At 42.5% G+C, this 16,277-nt stretch overlaps 1 protein-coding gene across 4 annotated transcripts in view; it reads right to left on the reverse strand.

Moving 5' to 3' along the window:
* Positions 1–15,663, reverse strand: part of HROB (homologous recombination factor with OB-fold) — a 35,426-nt gene extending 19,763 nt beyond the window's left edge. For 2 of the 4 annotated variants that reach the window (XM_020997802.2, XM_020997803.2), the window contains exons 1-6: positions 15,373–15,663; positions 14,359–14,409; positions 10,402–11,523; positions 9,484–9,567; positions 7,834–7,971; positions 7,384–7,492 (exon numbers count right to left, since the gene is read on the reverse strand). In XM_020997802.2, the coding sequence (XP_020853461.1) occupies positions 7,384–7,492; positions 7,834–7,971; positions 9,484–9,567; positions 10,402–11,523; positions 14,359–14,409; positions 15,373–15,402 (1,534 nt within the window). In that variant the 5' untranslated portion in view covers positions 15,403–15,663. The remainder of the gene's footprint in view (positions 1–7,383; positions 7,493–7,833; positions 7,972–9,483; positions 9,568–10,401; positions 11,524–14,358; positions 14,410–15,372) is intronic. The other 2 variants (XM_020997801.2, XM_020997804.2) reach the window with 2 other exon arrangements.
* Between the last annotated feature and the right edge of the window lie 614 nt (positions 15,664–16,277).

Genomic DNA, 16,277 nt, shown 5'->3' on the forward strand with positions numbered 1-16,277 from the left:
AGGACCTGAGTTCAAATCCAGCCTCGGACCAAACACTTGATGCTTACTAGCTGGGTGACCCTGGGCAAGTCACTCAACCCCAACTGCCTTAAAAAAAAATTTATTGATAATGAAAATATAGAGGTCAATGAACTTTTGACAACTGTATTTCATGTTGTTCCTGGGTTCATCTTGGCAGGTATACTCCTAGGTATTTTTTGGGGGAGGAGTGATTGGAGTTAAATGATTTGCCCAGGGTCACCTAGCTAATAAGTTTCTGAGGCCAGATTTGAACTCAGGTCCTCCTGACTCCAGAGCTGGTGCTCTATCCACTGTGCCACCTAGCTGCCCCTTGACGATGTATTTCAATATAACTGGCTTCTTTCATAATCATATTTGATTTTATGCATTTAAAAACATTATTCTGAGAAGAGGTCCACAGGCTTTACCAGAATGCTAAAATGGGGGTGCATGACACTAAAAAAGTTAAGAATCCCTGACACGTACATATTCAACAAAAATTATTCATAAATTTAGCTGATGCATAGCAACTGCCATCATATCTCAAGGAGGTCAAAGACAGAAAGGTCCTATATATGACAAAATATTAATAGCAGCATTTTTTGCAGTAGCAAAGAACTGGAAACAAAGCAGATGCTTACTGATTAGGGCATGGCTAAACACTTGCAGATGAACACAACAGAATATTGCCGAGACATTAAAAAAACAATAAATGTGAAGAGTTCAGAGAAGCACAGAACTTATATGAACTGATGCAAAGTAAAGTAAGCAGAACCAAGAAAATGATACACACAATGATTATAACAATATAAACTGTAAATGAAAAGAACAAAACCAATGAAACTGAGTAATTATACTGTGTAATCAAACTGACCAAGCTTGGTCCTATGGTAGAGAAGAAAAAATGCACCTCACTCCCTTTGATGACACAGAAAACTAAGAGTAGGGAGACACACTATGATCAGATTCCATTGATGTCTTAGATAGTTTTACTAAACTGCTTTTTCTCCCATCTTTCTTTTTTATTCTTTGTTACAAAGAAGTTCCTTGGGTAGAGGAAGGAGGATGGACATATTCCAAAATGGTGACATAAAAACCAGATATCAATAATTTTTTTCTAAAAAGTAAATCAATAAGGAGGCAGCTAGGTAGCACAGTGGATAAAGCACCAGCCCTGAAGTCGGGAGGACCTGAGTTCAATTCTGGCCTCAGACCAAACACTTGACACCAGCTGCGTGACCCTGGGAAAGTCATTTAACCCCAAGTGCCCCAAAAATTCAAAAAAAAAATTCAAAAAAAAAAGTAAATCAATTGCCTTAACAAATAAGCCAAAAGAACCTAAATCAGCAAAGCCCTGGAGTTATTTGCCAAGGAGAAAGCTATTGAAGCTAAAGGAAATACCAGTTTAGAATAAAAACTTATTTGTAAACTCTTAACTGGAAGAACAGCACATCAAAAAGAAGCAGCAGGTAGTGAAACCAGTTTAAAGAAAGTCTGGTTAAGTTAGCAAGGTAATCCCAAGGGCACTGAATGAAGGATGACACTGGAAGAACAACAACAGTAGAAAAGATCTGAAAAGATTTTTATAATGGAGACAAATCCAAGATGGCAGAGAAAAGGCAGCAACTCACCTAAACTCGCCCCAAACACCTTTAAATGATGCTATAAAACAATTCCTGAAGTGGCACAACCCACAAAAGGATGGGGTGAAATAATCTTCCAGCCAAAGATAATTTAGAAGGTTGGCAGGAAAGGTCTGTCCCACTTAGATGAGAGTGGAGCACTGTCCAGTGTGGGCCACACCAGAGCAGACTGGGCACCAGCAAATCAGGAGCAGGCCTTGGGAGCCACTGAATCAGCAGTGCAGCAGCTGCTTCTGGAGCTCTCAGCCCACAGATGGTACAGGGGCTGAACAACTGACTGGAAGGAGACTACAGCAATCTCTTTGCTGGCACTGGGGCAGGACTGTTGCTTTGCTCAAACTCAGATTTGGATTGCAGTCCTGGGTAGCAATCACAAGGCAAGGAAGAGCACTAGCATAGCAGAGCTTGCAACTGCAGTAGAGCAGGGACCCTCATTACAGTTCCAGGGCAGAAAAGAGTGTTTGTGGTCACTTCAGCACAGAGCACAGGCCAGAAGAATAGTAAACAGACCTCTCTTTAGATCATATCACCTTGGAAGAAGTGAAAACTTACAGGTCCCTAGAAGTATCTCTGTAAACAGCTGCACAAAACCCCTGAAGCTCACAACAGCGTGCCCTCCACCCTGGAAGTAGAGCCCTACTTTAACAAACAGTTACAAGTCAAGAAATAGGCTGGAAAAATGAGCAACTGGGGGAAAAAAAACCCTCTAACAATGGAAAGTTATTACGGTGACAAGGAAGATCAAAACATACACGCAGAAGAAGATAACAAAGTAAAAGTTCCAACATCCAAAGCCTCCAAGAAAAATATGAATTGGTCTCATGGAAGAGTTCAAAAAGGATTTTGAAAATCAAATAAGTGAGGTGGAAGAGAAATGAGAGTGATGCAAAAAAACCATAAAAAAGATTTAACAGCCTGGTAAAGGAAACACAAAAAAATACTGAGGAAAACAAAATCTTAAAAAAAACAGACTAGGACAAATGATAAAAGAGGTTCAAAAAGCCAATGAGGAGAAGAATACCCTGAAAAGCAGAACTGGCCAAAAATGGAAAAAGAGGCACAAAAGTTCACTGAAGAAAAAAACTCCTTAAAAAGTAGAACTGGCCAAATGGAAAAGGAGGTAAAAAAAAAACTCACTGAAGAAAATAATTCCTTAAAAATTAGAAGTGAGCAAATGGAAGCTAATGACTTTATGAGAAATCAAGAACCAATAAAAACAAAACCAAAAGAATGAAAAAAATAGAAGACAATGTGAAATATCTCTTGGAAAAAGAACTGACCTGGAAAATAGAATCAGTAAAGATCACTTAAAAATTATTGGACTATACTAGCTGTGTGCCCCTGGGCAAGTCACTTAACTCTGACTGCCTTGCAAAAAAAAAAAAAAGAAAAATTACTGGACTACCTGAAAGCCATGATCAAAAAATGGGCCCAGACATCATCTTTCAAGAAATTATAAAGGACAACTGCCCTGATATTGTGGAACCAGAGGGTAAAATAGAAATTGAAAAAATCCACTAATCACCTCCTGAAAGAGATCCCAAAATGAAAACTCCCAGGAATATGATAGCCAAATTCCAGAACTCCCAGGTCAAGGAGAAAATATTGCAAGCAGCCGGAAAGAAACAATTCACGTTATTACAGAGCCACAGTCAGAATAACACAAGATTTGGCAGCTTCTACATTAAAGGATTGGAGGGCTTAGAATATGATGCTCAAGAGGGCAAAGAAGTTAGGATTACAACCACTGAGTATAATCCTTCAGAGGGAAAAATGGACATTGGAGGAGTTTCAAGCACTCTTGATGAAAAGACTAGAGCTAAACAGAAAATCTGACTTTCAAATACAAGACTCAAAAGAAACATAAAAAGGTAAATAGGAAAAGGAAATCTTAAGGGACTTAAGGTTAAACTGTTTACATTCCTACATGGGAAGATGATACTTGTAACTCATAAAAACTTTCTCAATATTAGTGCAGTTAGGAGTATATACTGAGGGCACAGGTGTGAGTTGAATATGAAGGAACTGATATCTAAAAAAATAAAATTAAGGGGTGAGAAAGAGGAATGTACGGAGAGAAAGGGAAACAGAAGAGTAGAATGGGGTAAATTATCTCAAATAAAAGAAGCAAGAAAAAGCTTTTATAGTGGAGGGGAAGATGGGGGTGGGGGGAATGAATGAACTTTCATCAGAATTGGCTCAAAGAGGAAATAACAAACACCCTCAATTGGGTATAGAAATCTATCTTACCTTACAGGAAAGTAGGGGGGAAAGAGATTGTGGGGGGGTGATAAAAGGGAGGGCAGACGGGGGGCCAATAGTCAGAAGCAAAGCACTTTTGAGGAGGGACAGGGTGAAAGAAAAGAAAAAATAGAATAAATGTGGTGGAGGGAGGGAAATAGGATGGAGGGAAATAACATTTAGCAATCATAACAGTAAAAAAAACTGAAGCAAGTTTCTCTGATAAAGGACTCATTTCTCAAATACACAGAGAACTAAGCCAAATTTATAAAAATAGGAGCCATTCCCTAATTGATAAATGATCAAGATATATAAACAGTTTTCAGATGAAGTAATCAAAGCTTCTACAGCCGTATGAAAAGGTGCTCTAAATCACTACTGATTTGAAGAATGCAAACTGAACAATTCTGAGGTACTACCTCATACCTATTAGATTGGCTAATAGCACAGAAAAGGAGAACAACAAATGCTGGAGGGGATGTGGGAAAAATGAAACATTAATGCATTGGTGGAGTTGTAAACTGATTCAACCATTATTCAGAGCAATCTGGAACTATGCCCAAAGGGCTATAAAACCTTTGACCTAACAGCGCTACTGCTAGGTCTGTATCCAAAAAGAGATTAAAAACAAAAGTAAAAAGGACCCATATATACAGAAATATTTATAGCAGCTCCTTTCTTGTGGCAGGGACTTGGAAATTGGGAGGATGTCTATCAATTGGGGAATGGCTGAACCAACTGTGCTATGTGATTGTAATGAAATACTATTGTACTGTAAGAAATGATGAGCAGAATGCTCTGAGAAAAACCTGGAAAGATTTACATGAGCTGATACAAAGTGAAATGTACTATGTACAAAGTAACAATAAAATTGTAAGATTATCATCTGTGAACAGCTTAGCTATTCTTAGCAATATAATGATACAAGACAACTCTAAAGGATTTATGATGAAAAATGGTATCCAATCCCAGACAAAGAACTGATGGCATCTGAATACAGACTGAAGTATACCTTTTTACTTTATTTTTCTTGAGTTGTTTTTTTTTTGTCTGTTTTCTTTTCACAACGTGACTAATACAGAAATGTTTTGCATGACTACACATGTATAACCTATACTGAATTGCTTGCCTTCTCAATGAGGGGGGGTTAGGAGGGAGGAAGGCAGAGAATTTGGAACTCAAAAGTTTTAAAAACAAATGTTAAAAATTGTTTTTAAATGTAATTGGGGAAAAATAAAATACTAAATACATTTTTAAAAAAGAATTTTATAATGAATTCTTTTTACTATGAAGAAAAGGTAATTGAGAAAATATCAGTAACTATTTGTTCTCATCCTGCCAAGCCAAAGCCACTAATCCACCTTTCATTTCTAACTTGGTTCTCTGTCTCCCTCAATGAGGGATCACTCCAGATTTCCCATGCTAGCCCCAGACTATCACACTGAGCCCCAGCAGGTCAGCTTTCTACCATACTGCTTCACTCATACCCTTATCACGTCTACCTCTTACTCAGTGAGTAGTAATCAAATTCCTGGAAAGAGCATATCAACTGACTGCCCTATGACTGGACTAAAACTCTCCTCTTTGGCCCTCTATGTGTTTTCTTATACTGTTAGAATATAAGCTCCTTAAAGATAGGGAATGTCTCAGGTTTTTGTTTTTTTTTTGCCAGTGCTTAGCATGCCTGACACTTAGTAAACACTTAAATGTTTTTTCATTCATTTATGAATACCCACATGCCTATTTTCTCATCTCTGCAAAATCTTTGTGAGAAGAATATATACATGTATCAAGGACATTTCTGAAGGAAATATGGGAAGAAAACTGGCGAGCTTTTACAAACAGTATTGTATAACAGAGCACATCTTTACATTCACAAAATTCACTTAAAGGAGCAAAGAATAGAAAACCCTACTGCACTGTTTAATGACTACAAAAGAAATCTGAGTTGGTAGAACAAAGCACTATCTTAAAGACTTTCCTCCAACAAGGTATGTCCCATGCTGACCGTTTCAATTCATAGAACACTGAAAAACCTTCTAAATGAAATTAAAATCCATGCCAAGAGTTCAGCATAACTATCCACAGAGGAAAAATCAAGGCGACGAAGACTGCCTATTGTCTAATTTACGATCTGCAGCTGGATGGATGGCTTGTAATCCATCAGTACACATACTGCAGATGAACAATGAACAGGACCTAGAACTGAACTGGAGGTAAAGAGAGGACTTAATTAGTGTTTTAAATGAGCCTAAGTTGTCCTCTAAAATAACCGATCTTAAAAAACCCCTCACCATATTCTTAACACAAACATTTTTATGGTGATGATAGCATCATCATATGTAGCTATGAATTGTAAAAATACCATTATCTCCAAGGAATAAATTGCAAGCTATCCAACAGGCAACAGAAGATTCATGGTAGGCATAAATCGGCTGCATTAACTCACCCAAGATGAAATGCATGCAAAAAAAAAAAAGCAAATGAAAAGATATCATCATAGACTGTACAGGAAATCAAATTGGAGATGACAAGTACCTCCCATTATGTTAACAACAAATACTCAAAGGAAAATATGGTCAATGAAAAATAAATATGCAAACCTAGGAATTATAATATTATGAAAGAAAAAGGACTCAAGTTGCTCAAACAATATGAGCAAGGGACAATAGAGAGCCTTCATGCCACACTGGTGCCTATGTAATGTTAAGATACTTAGAAGACTCTTGCAAGACACACTGTATAAATCTCCTAAGGAAGATTTCCAGGAGGACACGGACAAAAGTTGCACAGGATAAGAAAGTATGATGGTTTGCGATTTGCGCCTTTGGAACGAGTACCTATACTGATGAGACCACAGCTCCATTCAAGGAGAATCATCAATGCAGAGCCAAGAGGGGCATTAGAGTCCATTTTGTCCAACACCCTCATTCTACAGATGAGGACACTGAGGTACAAGAGGGTAAGTGATCTGTTTAAGGTGAAGAAGCTTGTGTCAGGGGTAGGCAGCGAACCCAGGGCCTGTCTCCAGAGCCAGGGCTCTTTCTACTGTACCACAGAATGTTTCGCTTGGAGAAAAGAAGCATTTGGTGCTGGAGGTAGAAGAGAGAACGTAAAAACAACCTTCAGATATGTATCTAGAAGAGAGACTGGATTCTGCGTAACAGAGAATATGAATGAGTGAGTGGAAGGTACAGACAGGTGCGCAGCCTGGTTCAACACAAAGGAATAATGTTCTGGAAATCAGGAATTAATGGGCAATATAACCTTGTGATGCAGTAAGTTCCTTGTTGCAACAAGTGTTCCAAGCAAAGGATAAACTGGCCGGATATGCTATCCAGATCACTGGCTTCCACAGTCCTTCCAGCTCCTGGCTTCCAAGATTCTAGCACATCTCCGAAGGACTAAGGATCACATGTTGCTGTGGCCTCTAAGGTCATGGAAGTGCCTACCCCACCTTGCCCCCAGACCAGTTGGGCCTCAAGGCTCTGCTCCTCACCTGTAGGATCTTTGAACACCACACTGGCATCTACTGTACTTCGGCTCAGGGATTTGATCATCACGGCCATGGTGGGGACTTTGTTCCTGGGAAGCTGTTTCAGGGCAGCCTATTTAAAAGGACCAGAAGAGACCATGGGAAGATTCTGGTGAGGTGGGAAGTGTGGGGACAGAGATCTATAGGTTAGAAGTGCCATTTATGCCAACCCAAGTGAAATCACTTTCTGTCCTAAGGATAATCTCGAAGGAGCACTCAATTCTGCCTCTCCACACTGCCTTCTTTAATATTTATTAGAAGGCACCTTAACATACATGATGACACACACAAACGGACTCCCAAACGCACCCTATGCAAAGCAGGGTACTTTACTAGCCCCACTCCTGAAAAGCAAAGAGATGCCTTTCCCACCATGGGGGAAGGAGGGGTGAGATGGAACAGCTATCCTCTTACCTTCCGCAATACCATGACGATACTGTATGTGCGGAGGAAGCAGGAAGGGTCTTGGTCATCTAGTCCCAGTTCAGCTTTCATAGTCAGCCAGGGGCCATGCTCAAAATCCTCCTCTGAGGACTGGGAACTGGGTACTTCCTGGAGCAAGGGTAGGAAGGAGAACCTGAGTGAATGAGTTTCCTTCCCACTAAAGTTTTTTTGGCTTAGAAATGGGTGGAAGAAAGGAGAGATCTCTTTCCTGGATAAAACAGAATCTCCATCTCTTCCTATTCATGCCAAAGTTTAGAGATGAAGTACTTTCACTAATAGCTCAAGAAAACACTGTGAGATCCTCTTAGAGGGTCTTGATTTTAAAAAAGCTAAGTTTTAAAATCTCTGGTGTAGATCTGCCCAGAAGGAGCTCTGGGTACAACAGGGATTCAGCTCCCAAAGAGATCTGTCAACTGAAAACTGGAATGACAAAGGCTCCTTTTCTTACCTAGCTGTACTCTCAATGTCCCTCTAGCTTTAGCTCTATAAGGCTGATTAAGGTTCCAAACCATCTCATGAATGCTTTGGGCTTAGATTATTATTTACTATGACAGTTGAAAAATAGAGAGCTCAACAGATGAGGTCAATAGCACTACATAAAACTATTTTAAAACACTAAGACCAAAGAAAAAACCCTTCACATGAAAGGACAGCTAACTAGAGTCAGAGTTTGGGGTGGATGACTGAGTCCTAAACTCAGGGATCTGGTTAGAGGGAACTCATCAAGGATTTATAACTGAAAGATACATTAGAGACCATATAGTCCAAATCTGCCCCTGCTATCCCTATACCTCATTTTACAGGTAAGAAAACTGAGGTACAGAGAGGTTAAATGATTTACCCATCGTTTACACACGATTTACTGGCAGAACAGCTCTAGTCACCTAATCAGTCATTCTTCATGATTTAACAAAATAACTATCTCTTACCCCTAACTTTGTAGGAAGGTGATATTAGAGCCCTCATTTTCTAGATTCAGAAATTTCAGTCCAGGGAAAGAGAATAAGAGTAGATCTCTGCCATCAATTAGGAGTCTAGCTGATATGAGAATAGGTCCCTATTCAATGGGGCCCTTTGTGGCTGTCTCCTCTAAGACTCCAATTTTTTTATGTGTATTTTATTAATTCATTTTGATTTATCAAAAATCACTTCCACAAGCTTGAGTTTTAAAATTTTTCTCCCCCTGCCTCCCCTCCTCTTTTTCCAAGATGGCACACAATCTGATATAGGCTATATATTCCTATTAAACATATTTTCGCATTAGTGATGTTCTAAGGAAGAATTAGAACCAATAGGAGGAACTACCAGAAATAGGAAACAAAACATAACAAAAGAAAAAAAATAGCAAATAGTATGCCTTGATCTGCATTCAAACTCCATAGTTCTTTCTTTGGATGTGGATAGCATTTTCTATCATGAGACTTTTGGATATGCTAAGACTCCAATTTGAAATGCCCCTTTGATCCCATAATATCACTGAAGATACCCAAACTGTTAAATTGTTGGGAACCCATTCCCAAACTTGTGACAGGGAATGCTTTTTCTCATATGACCATCCCTCTGAATGATGATATACAGTTCTGATTTGGGCAAAGGGACAACAGTCACTGAGTAAGTTACCTCCTTCTGGAACTTAGCTAGTGCACCATGAGCTGGAGTCTGTGGAGCTGAAATCATGATCTCCTCCAGATTTTTTCCATTGTGCTAAAAGCAAGGAGAGAGAATGCAGTTTGAATGAGAACTCAGCAGCTGTTATTTACTAGCACAGCTTTTCGTCTTAGGTTACATAATGAGTTCAGGGAAACTATAAGAACAATTAACACATGACATTTTTCACATCTCAGGAGCCTCACTAACAGGTTTAAAAAAATATGCCTCTGAGGATCTTTGGAGGAACATGAAGAAGTTGCAACTGGCCCAGAGGGTTAAAGAGACTACTTGTTAGGGCCAGCTAACCTATAGACCCTCCCCCACCAGAGCAGAACAGTACTACTGCTTCCCATTCTTCAGGCCAGCTAGCTATCCTTAAAATTAAAGATGTTCCCCTAGTGTGGTCCAAGACAAAAAAGAAGCCACTAGCTCCCAATTAAACATTTCAGTGGACTCAAGCCTTACATTCCTTTTCGAATCCACCCCCACTCCCACTCCCATCAGCAAGTGGGTTCTACTCAACATTCCTAAAATGCAAGGCAATTGAAGAGTTGGTCAATGTTATCTGGGAATCAAATTCTCCTAGCAGGGGTCTCTGCTGCCCCTACACCAGCCCACAGCATCTCCACTGACCCAGGATCCTAAACCTCGTGTGACGGTCAAGTCCTTATAAATATAAATCCCTTCTTCCTTACTGCTAACTTGTATCTCTCTTCTGCTAGGAGGATCAAGAGAATGGCAGCATTTTCCTACCTCCTTTTGTCCCTTTGCATTGGAAGCACCATTTTTGTCCTTTTATTTTTCCCAGTGGTAGTGATGCTACTTTTCGACAAATCAGATCAAATCTTGCCAAGACACGTTCCAGTCTGTTTCCTGAATATCACTTACCTGGTGAGGCAAGATGCCAGCTGGTCCAGGAAAGCGGCGGGTTTTAGCCCGAGTGGGCATATGGGCAGGCATCCCAGGTGTCCGATTGGTAGCACTGACCAACTGTACAAGGTGATTTGTGACTATAGGGGTCTGAAGAATCCCTGAGGCTGCCAGGGAAGAACAGGGGGTAGATGGGGTAAAGACAAGAGACTCAGCAGAAGAGACCCGAGCTCGGGACTCTAAGGGTCTCTGGACAGAGCTAGCCACTGGGAAAATGGAAGAGTTTGGGTTGGGTACAGCTGGCCCCAGAACTCTAGGTTTTCTACTTTCCCAGGAACATGGAGATTGGAATGGTCGAGGCTTTACAGAACTATTTTGAGAACTGTTCTGAGCATAACATTTAGCAACTTGGAGAGGTTGAGGCACATGGAGATGACTGCCCCTAGGACCAGCTTGCCAGGGGGTAGGTTGAGTGGGAGTTTGTAAGCCAGATGGGAAAGTAAGGCTGCTGGAAGCCCCAGGTTTCATAATGAGCTGTGGAGTCCCATGGTGGGCGATGGGATCCGAGAGTACGGGCTCAGCCAGTCTGGTGACCACTGACCCTTGGCAACAAGATTCTCCCAGCTTTGACATTCGGGGCCTTTTGACTTGCACAGGGTCCTCCTTCTGCCCGGCAAACAGGCTTTTCACAGGCCCACTTGAATCTCTCTGCCTCAGCTCCATGCATGACAGCCTATTGAACTCATCTTGTTTCCTTGTCCCAGTGGTACCAGCCAGTGGGTATTGGTTCACAAGAGAGAAAGGTGCATGAGGTTCTGTGGTTACTCCTCCTGGAGTCACTCTGACTAGAGCTCTACCTCCCCCAGCTAAGCTGGGAGAAGGGGACAGTCTTAGGAATGTCGATGCCTGAGAAGGAGAATCTCCTCCTGCCCTGGGCACACTAGGGGTAGGGAGTCTGAGACCCTGGGCTGACAAGCTCGAAGCCCCTGAAGGAAGAGTGGAGCAGGAAGTCATTTGCCCAGATGTCAAGGCCTGCTTGGCAGCTCTGGGCTCGGAACACACAGGTTGCAGGCATCCTGGATTTACAGAGAACGAACTGGAGAACTTGTTTTCAGTGTCCACTACAGCTGACAAGAAATCCTGCCAATAGGACCAGAGGAATCAGATTTTAGCATCTAGGACAATTGGCAGAATTAAAAAGATAAGTCTTCTTTCATGAATTCTTCTAGATACATGTACTAATAGAGACAGAAAAGAAGGCATGGGAAAGTAAGTGTTCTCACCTCCTCTCACTTTGACCTTGAGGCCTAATCCTATACCATCCTGAACTGAATTTTATGCTCTTTTCAATGCATGATGTTAATACAGGAAGAATAACAACCTATTTGGATGGAAATCTCAATGAAATTTAACAATCACTGAGCTGAGTCCATGTAGCTTGAATACAAAGGGCCACATGGTTTCATAGCAATCTAGTCCTTATCCAAGAATCTCAAAGTACCTTAGAAATGTCATCTTATTATCCTTGTTGTTGGGAAGCAACTAGGGGACTAAAAGAACAAAGGCCCAGAAGCGAACTGTCCAAGGCCACAGAGCATTTCCATTGACAGAGCTGGGAACAGATCTCTGGTTCCTAGCTCCCTCCTCATGCTCTATCCTCCTACTGACAATGTGGACCTCACCAGCTCCACACAAGCACACACAGTCCTGGCAACTTTGGAAAGGTCCCATATCCACCATAATATAGAGAAGTTGGCTACTTTTTCTAGCAGGTTAAATCAAGTGAAGTTCCTAGTTGGTAAACAAGGCAAAGCTGGCACTTTCAAGCTCAAAAGATCTGTTGCCTAGAATCAATCAGAACTGCTGACCTTAATCAGGAGGAATCTGGCTAGGAGGTGCAGAAGAGGATGTTCTGCCTTGTCTGTCATCACAACAGTCGGTAAACCCCAGAAGGGATTAGGTTAGGGGTTAGAACTAACAATCATAAAAGAACAACTATAATCATAAAGCCCAAATGATGCCCAATGTTTATGGATCTCCTGCCTTCCAAGGTATGAGGTCATTCACGGCGGTTGGGGGAAAGACTATCTTCCCATTTTCATGGATGGAGAAACATGAATCCTCAAACATAGACTCTACTTCCCCCCAATCCAACCTTGACGCCATAGAGCCGTCCCCAGTTTGCAACTGGAAGTTTCTGCTGTCACCTGGAAAGACTAAAAAGGGGTTATTTCAACAGTCTTTTTTTTTTTTAGCCTGTGATCACACCTCTCCAAAGCTGAGAGACAAGGAAAGAGCAAACCTTCTGTTCAAGAAAACCTGACAAGTCTGAAATTTCATAGTTGAGAAAACAAGAGACTTGGAGTTCCCATACCATGAAGCAACTCAAAAGACACCAGTTTTGAAGGAGTGGACCTAAGTACCTAATAAATGCTTACTGACTGAGTGAAATAAGCCCCTACTGCCTCTGTGACTCCATTTCCACCTCCTCAAAGGGAAGAATCATATAAACTCTTAGCTTAGCCTAGTGAGTTGGGGGTGATTTTACATAGTTTTCCTCATACAAAAGCTATCATAATGCCATGCGAAATTATGCATAAAAGCATTTTGATGATGATGAAAGGGGAGGGAAAGCATATATTACATTTAGTGCTATGAGGACAACAGTTGATGCATAAGACCATTGTCCATTCCTTGGAGAAAGGGAACATTTATATTAGCAGAGTATGGGTCATGATTGAAGCAGCCTAGTATATCAGATAGAGGCCTGGTTTTGGAATTAGAAGAGTCCAGTCTGACATATCCTGGCTGTGTGTATATACTAGCACAGTGCCTGGCACCTAGCAAATGCTCAATAAATGCCTGTTACTCTGATTGTATGACCTTGGACAAGTCAGTTAACCTCTGAGTGCCTCATGAAGCTCTAAGACTATAAGTTTTAGCTGAACTGTTGGCCTGGATTGAATATAATTTTCACACAAGTTCTCTATAGGGATGAGTTCACAGTTCAGTACCAAGAAAACAAAGATGAAAATAGTTAAATGTCTTGGCCTCAGAATCAAAAGATTTGGATCCCAGTTCTATGCTCTACCTAAATCATCACATGACTTTAAGAAGTTAATTTCTCCAGGTTTCACAAGCTCATAAAAACCTCCACTCTTAGAATCTGAAAGCTAAAGAGTTAGAAATCATATAGTCCATTTACAGACAAAAAAACTGAGGTCCAGAGAGGTATAAGTAGTTTGCCCATGATAAGACTGTTATTTAATAGCACAGCCAGGATGAGAAACCAGGTCTTTTGACTTTTTTCCAATGCACCCCCTTTCCATCCTTTTCTCTCTCTCTCTCTCTCTCCTCCTTTCCTTCTCCCTCTCTCTGTTTTCCTCCTCCTTCCCTCCCTCTCCCGCCTCTCAAAAAAGACTGGACCTCCCCATCTTGCCCAGATTGGAAGTACAAAGGCCAGATTCCACTATTGATCAATAAAGGAGTTTTGACTTATTCTGTTTCCAACCTGAACCAGTTCGCTCCTTCATTGGCAGCCTGATACCCTCTAATCCCACCTCAATCCCTCCTGCGGGGTTCCTAATATTGATACCGAACTTAGTACAGACATTGGCTTGGCCCACTGCACTTAGAAACTCCTAAGCTCATGAGATCTGTGGTAGAAAGCATACCATGCTGCCTTTCAAAATGCTTATATCCCCTTAAATCCCCTACCTTAAGTACATCATAAGGATATTCTTAAATGAAATGTCATTCTCAGATTTAAAGTAGTAAACCACCTTTTGAGGTGCTTTTTTTCAAGACACATAACTGTGTTTAGCTTTTTCTCCATTTTCCAGTCTCTCCAAGACTGAGGAAATCTACTAAAACAGTCAACTGAAGGGACTGGAGTCAGGTGGATATGTTCTAGGCCAAGATGTTTACAACCTAAGTGAGAACATTTCTCATCTCAGATCACAAATGCTTCCTCACCTCATCTTCAAATTCATCTTCCACAGCAAATAGGTTCTGCAAACTACAAGCCTGAAAGAAAAATAAAGTGATTTGGGGAAAGTGGGAGGGGGGAATACGGGCAGAGAGAGAGAAGTTTGTGAGAAAGTTACTACTTACAAGTACATTCTGTCCTCATCCTTTCTGTTCCCACTCATAACGACCTAACAAAACTGTCAGGACTATGGTTATTTTAAAAAAATTTTGTTGTTTTGTTTTTTGCTGGAACTTTAGGAGGAAAGGGAACATCAGAGAAGGGCAGGAGGCAGGATTTTTTCCAAGCCTTAGAAACCTTTCTCCCCACGATGTAGTTTATCCTGAATCATTTTGCCAGAGGTTGCAAAGGGGAGGTTATTGAACCGGTTCGGATCACCCCAAAGTCAAAGCCGGAAACATGGGTCATTTTTACGTGCAATATTCCTCAGGCCAGGCCTTAGAGCCAGCATAAAAATGGATTGGGCGGGGGGGGGGGGGGGGTTTTACCAGTACTGGAACTGTGTCTCAGCCTCGGGGCTCAGTTAACACCCACATTCAAAGGCTGGAGCAACCGGAGCCCTCTCCGGGCCAGAGGAGACTGAAATGTAAGGCTTCCCCCCTAGGCCTTTAATTAATGCTTATCGGATAGAACTGGAATTGATTTAGACAATCTGGCGTACCAAAGAGAGTACCTCTCTCTCTAGGAAAGGTCAAAGTGCCTGAGTCTGGAGAAAGAGAGTCCTAGCCCCGAGGTGGACTGGGGTAGGGGGAACTCCCCCACAGAAAACATCAAAGGGCGTGGCTCAGGTGTGCAAGGGGAGGGGGGAGGGAGGAGCATCCCCCTCCCGGCATCACCAGCTCCTCTGGGGGCGGGGCCACGAGGCCCGGGTGGGGTGGGGAGCGCCTCGAACGCGCCAGGAGGGCTGGGGGAGGGGCAGGCAGCGCGCGCGAGTTAATTTACCACGTGGGGTGGGGGAGGGGGGAAGAAAGGTGAAAGACCCGGCGGCCATTAGGGATTACCGTGGCGACAGGAGGTGGGCTTCCTTTCATCCTCCGCCATAAACTCGAGCTCGGGCCTAGGCCCGGGCCCGTCGCGGCGGGTTACGGGAACGAGTAGGCCAGGGCTCCGGGAAAGACGGTCTGGCTAAGGCCGGAGCTCCTGCGGCTGCAGTGGAGGGCTCCCGGACCGGGAATCCGAAGCCAACAGGCAGCTAGAGAAGTGCAATTCCTGAGGCCTGGATTCGAAACGGCCGCCACTCGCCTACGTTGCCGACGTCTTAAAGGAGTGGCTAGGAAGGGGAGGGAGGCGGGGGAGGTCTGATTTTTCGCCGGAGGACGCAAACCCTTCCCCCTCCTTCACCAACTTAAAGGCAAAGCTGAGAGCTCTCCGCTGCCCCCCAGCGGCTCCTTCTGGAGAGACTGCGTGCCCCTGGGTCCTAGATTTAGGGGGGAAGGGAATTTAGAGATGAGCAAGTCGTGCTCCCATTTTAACAGAGGAGGAAACTAAGGTCGAGAGAGAGGGAAGGAACTTATTCAAGGTCACTTAAAGTAGTAAGTTAGCAAAATTAGGTTCCAAGGCACAGAGGTTCCTGGCCCTGAGTCCACCCCAATCCTAGCCCGGACTTTGCCTCTGAGCCTGGGTTGGGATCTCTCCTCTGCACGTGGGCGCTACTTATATCCTCTTCGCCTTTGCCAGGGCTCCTAAAGCGCTTCGGAGTCCAAACTGGCTACATGGGTGGCTGAAGAGCCCGATCCTATCAGTTTCCAACCCCACAAAATGGGTAGCTGAAGAATGGGCACTAGAGGGCGACCATAACCCAGCCCAGAAGAGAGGACAGGTCAATAGAAAAAAGTGTCCAGGCATGGGAACAGCTCCCCAGTATCTGCAGGAGTCCCCTCATCAAAAGCCCAGTGGAGAATTCAAG

The sequence above is a fragment of the Phascolarctos cinereus genome, unplaced genomic scaffold (assembly GCF_003287225.1).
Source record: "Phascolarctos cinereus isolate Bilbo 61053 unplaced genomic scaffold, phaCin_HiC Scaffold_5;HRSCAF=322, whole genome shotgun sequence".
NCBI lineage: Eukaryota > Metazoa > Chordata > Mammalia > Diprotodontia > Phascolarctidae > Phascolarctos > Phascolarctos cinereus.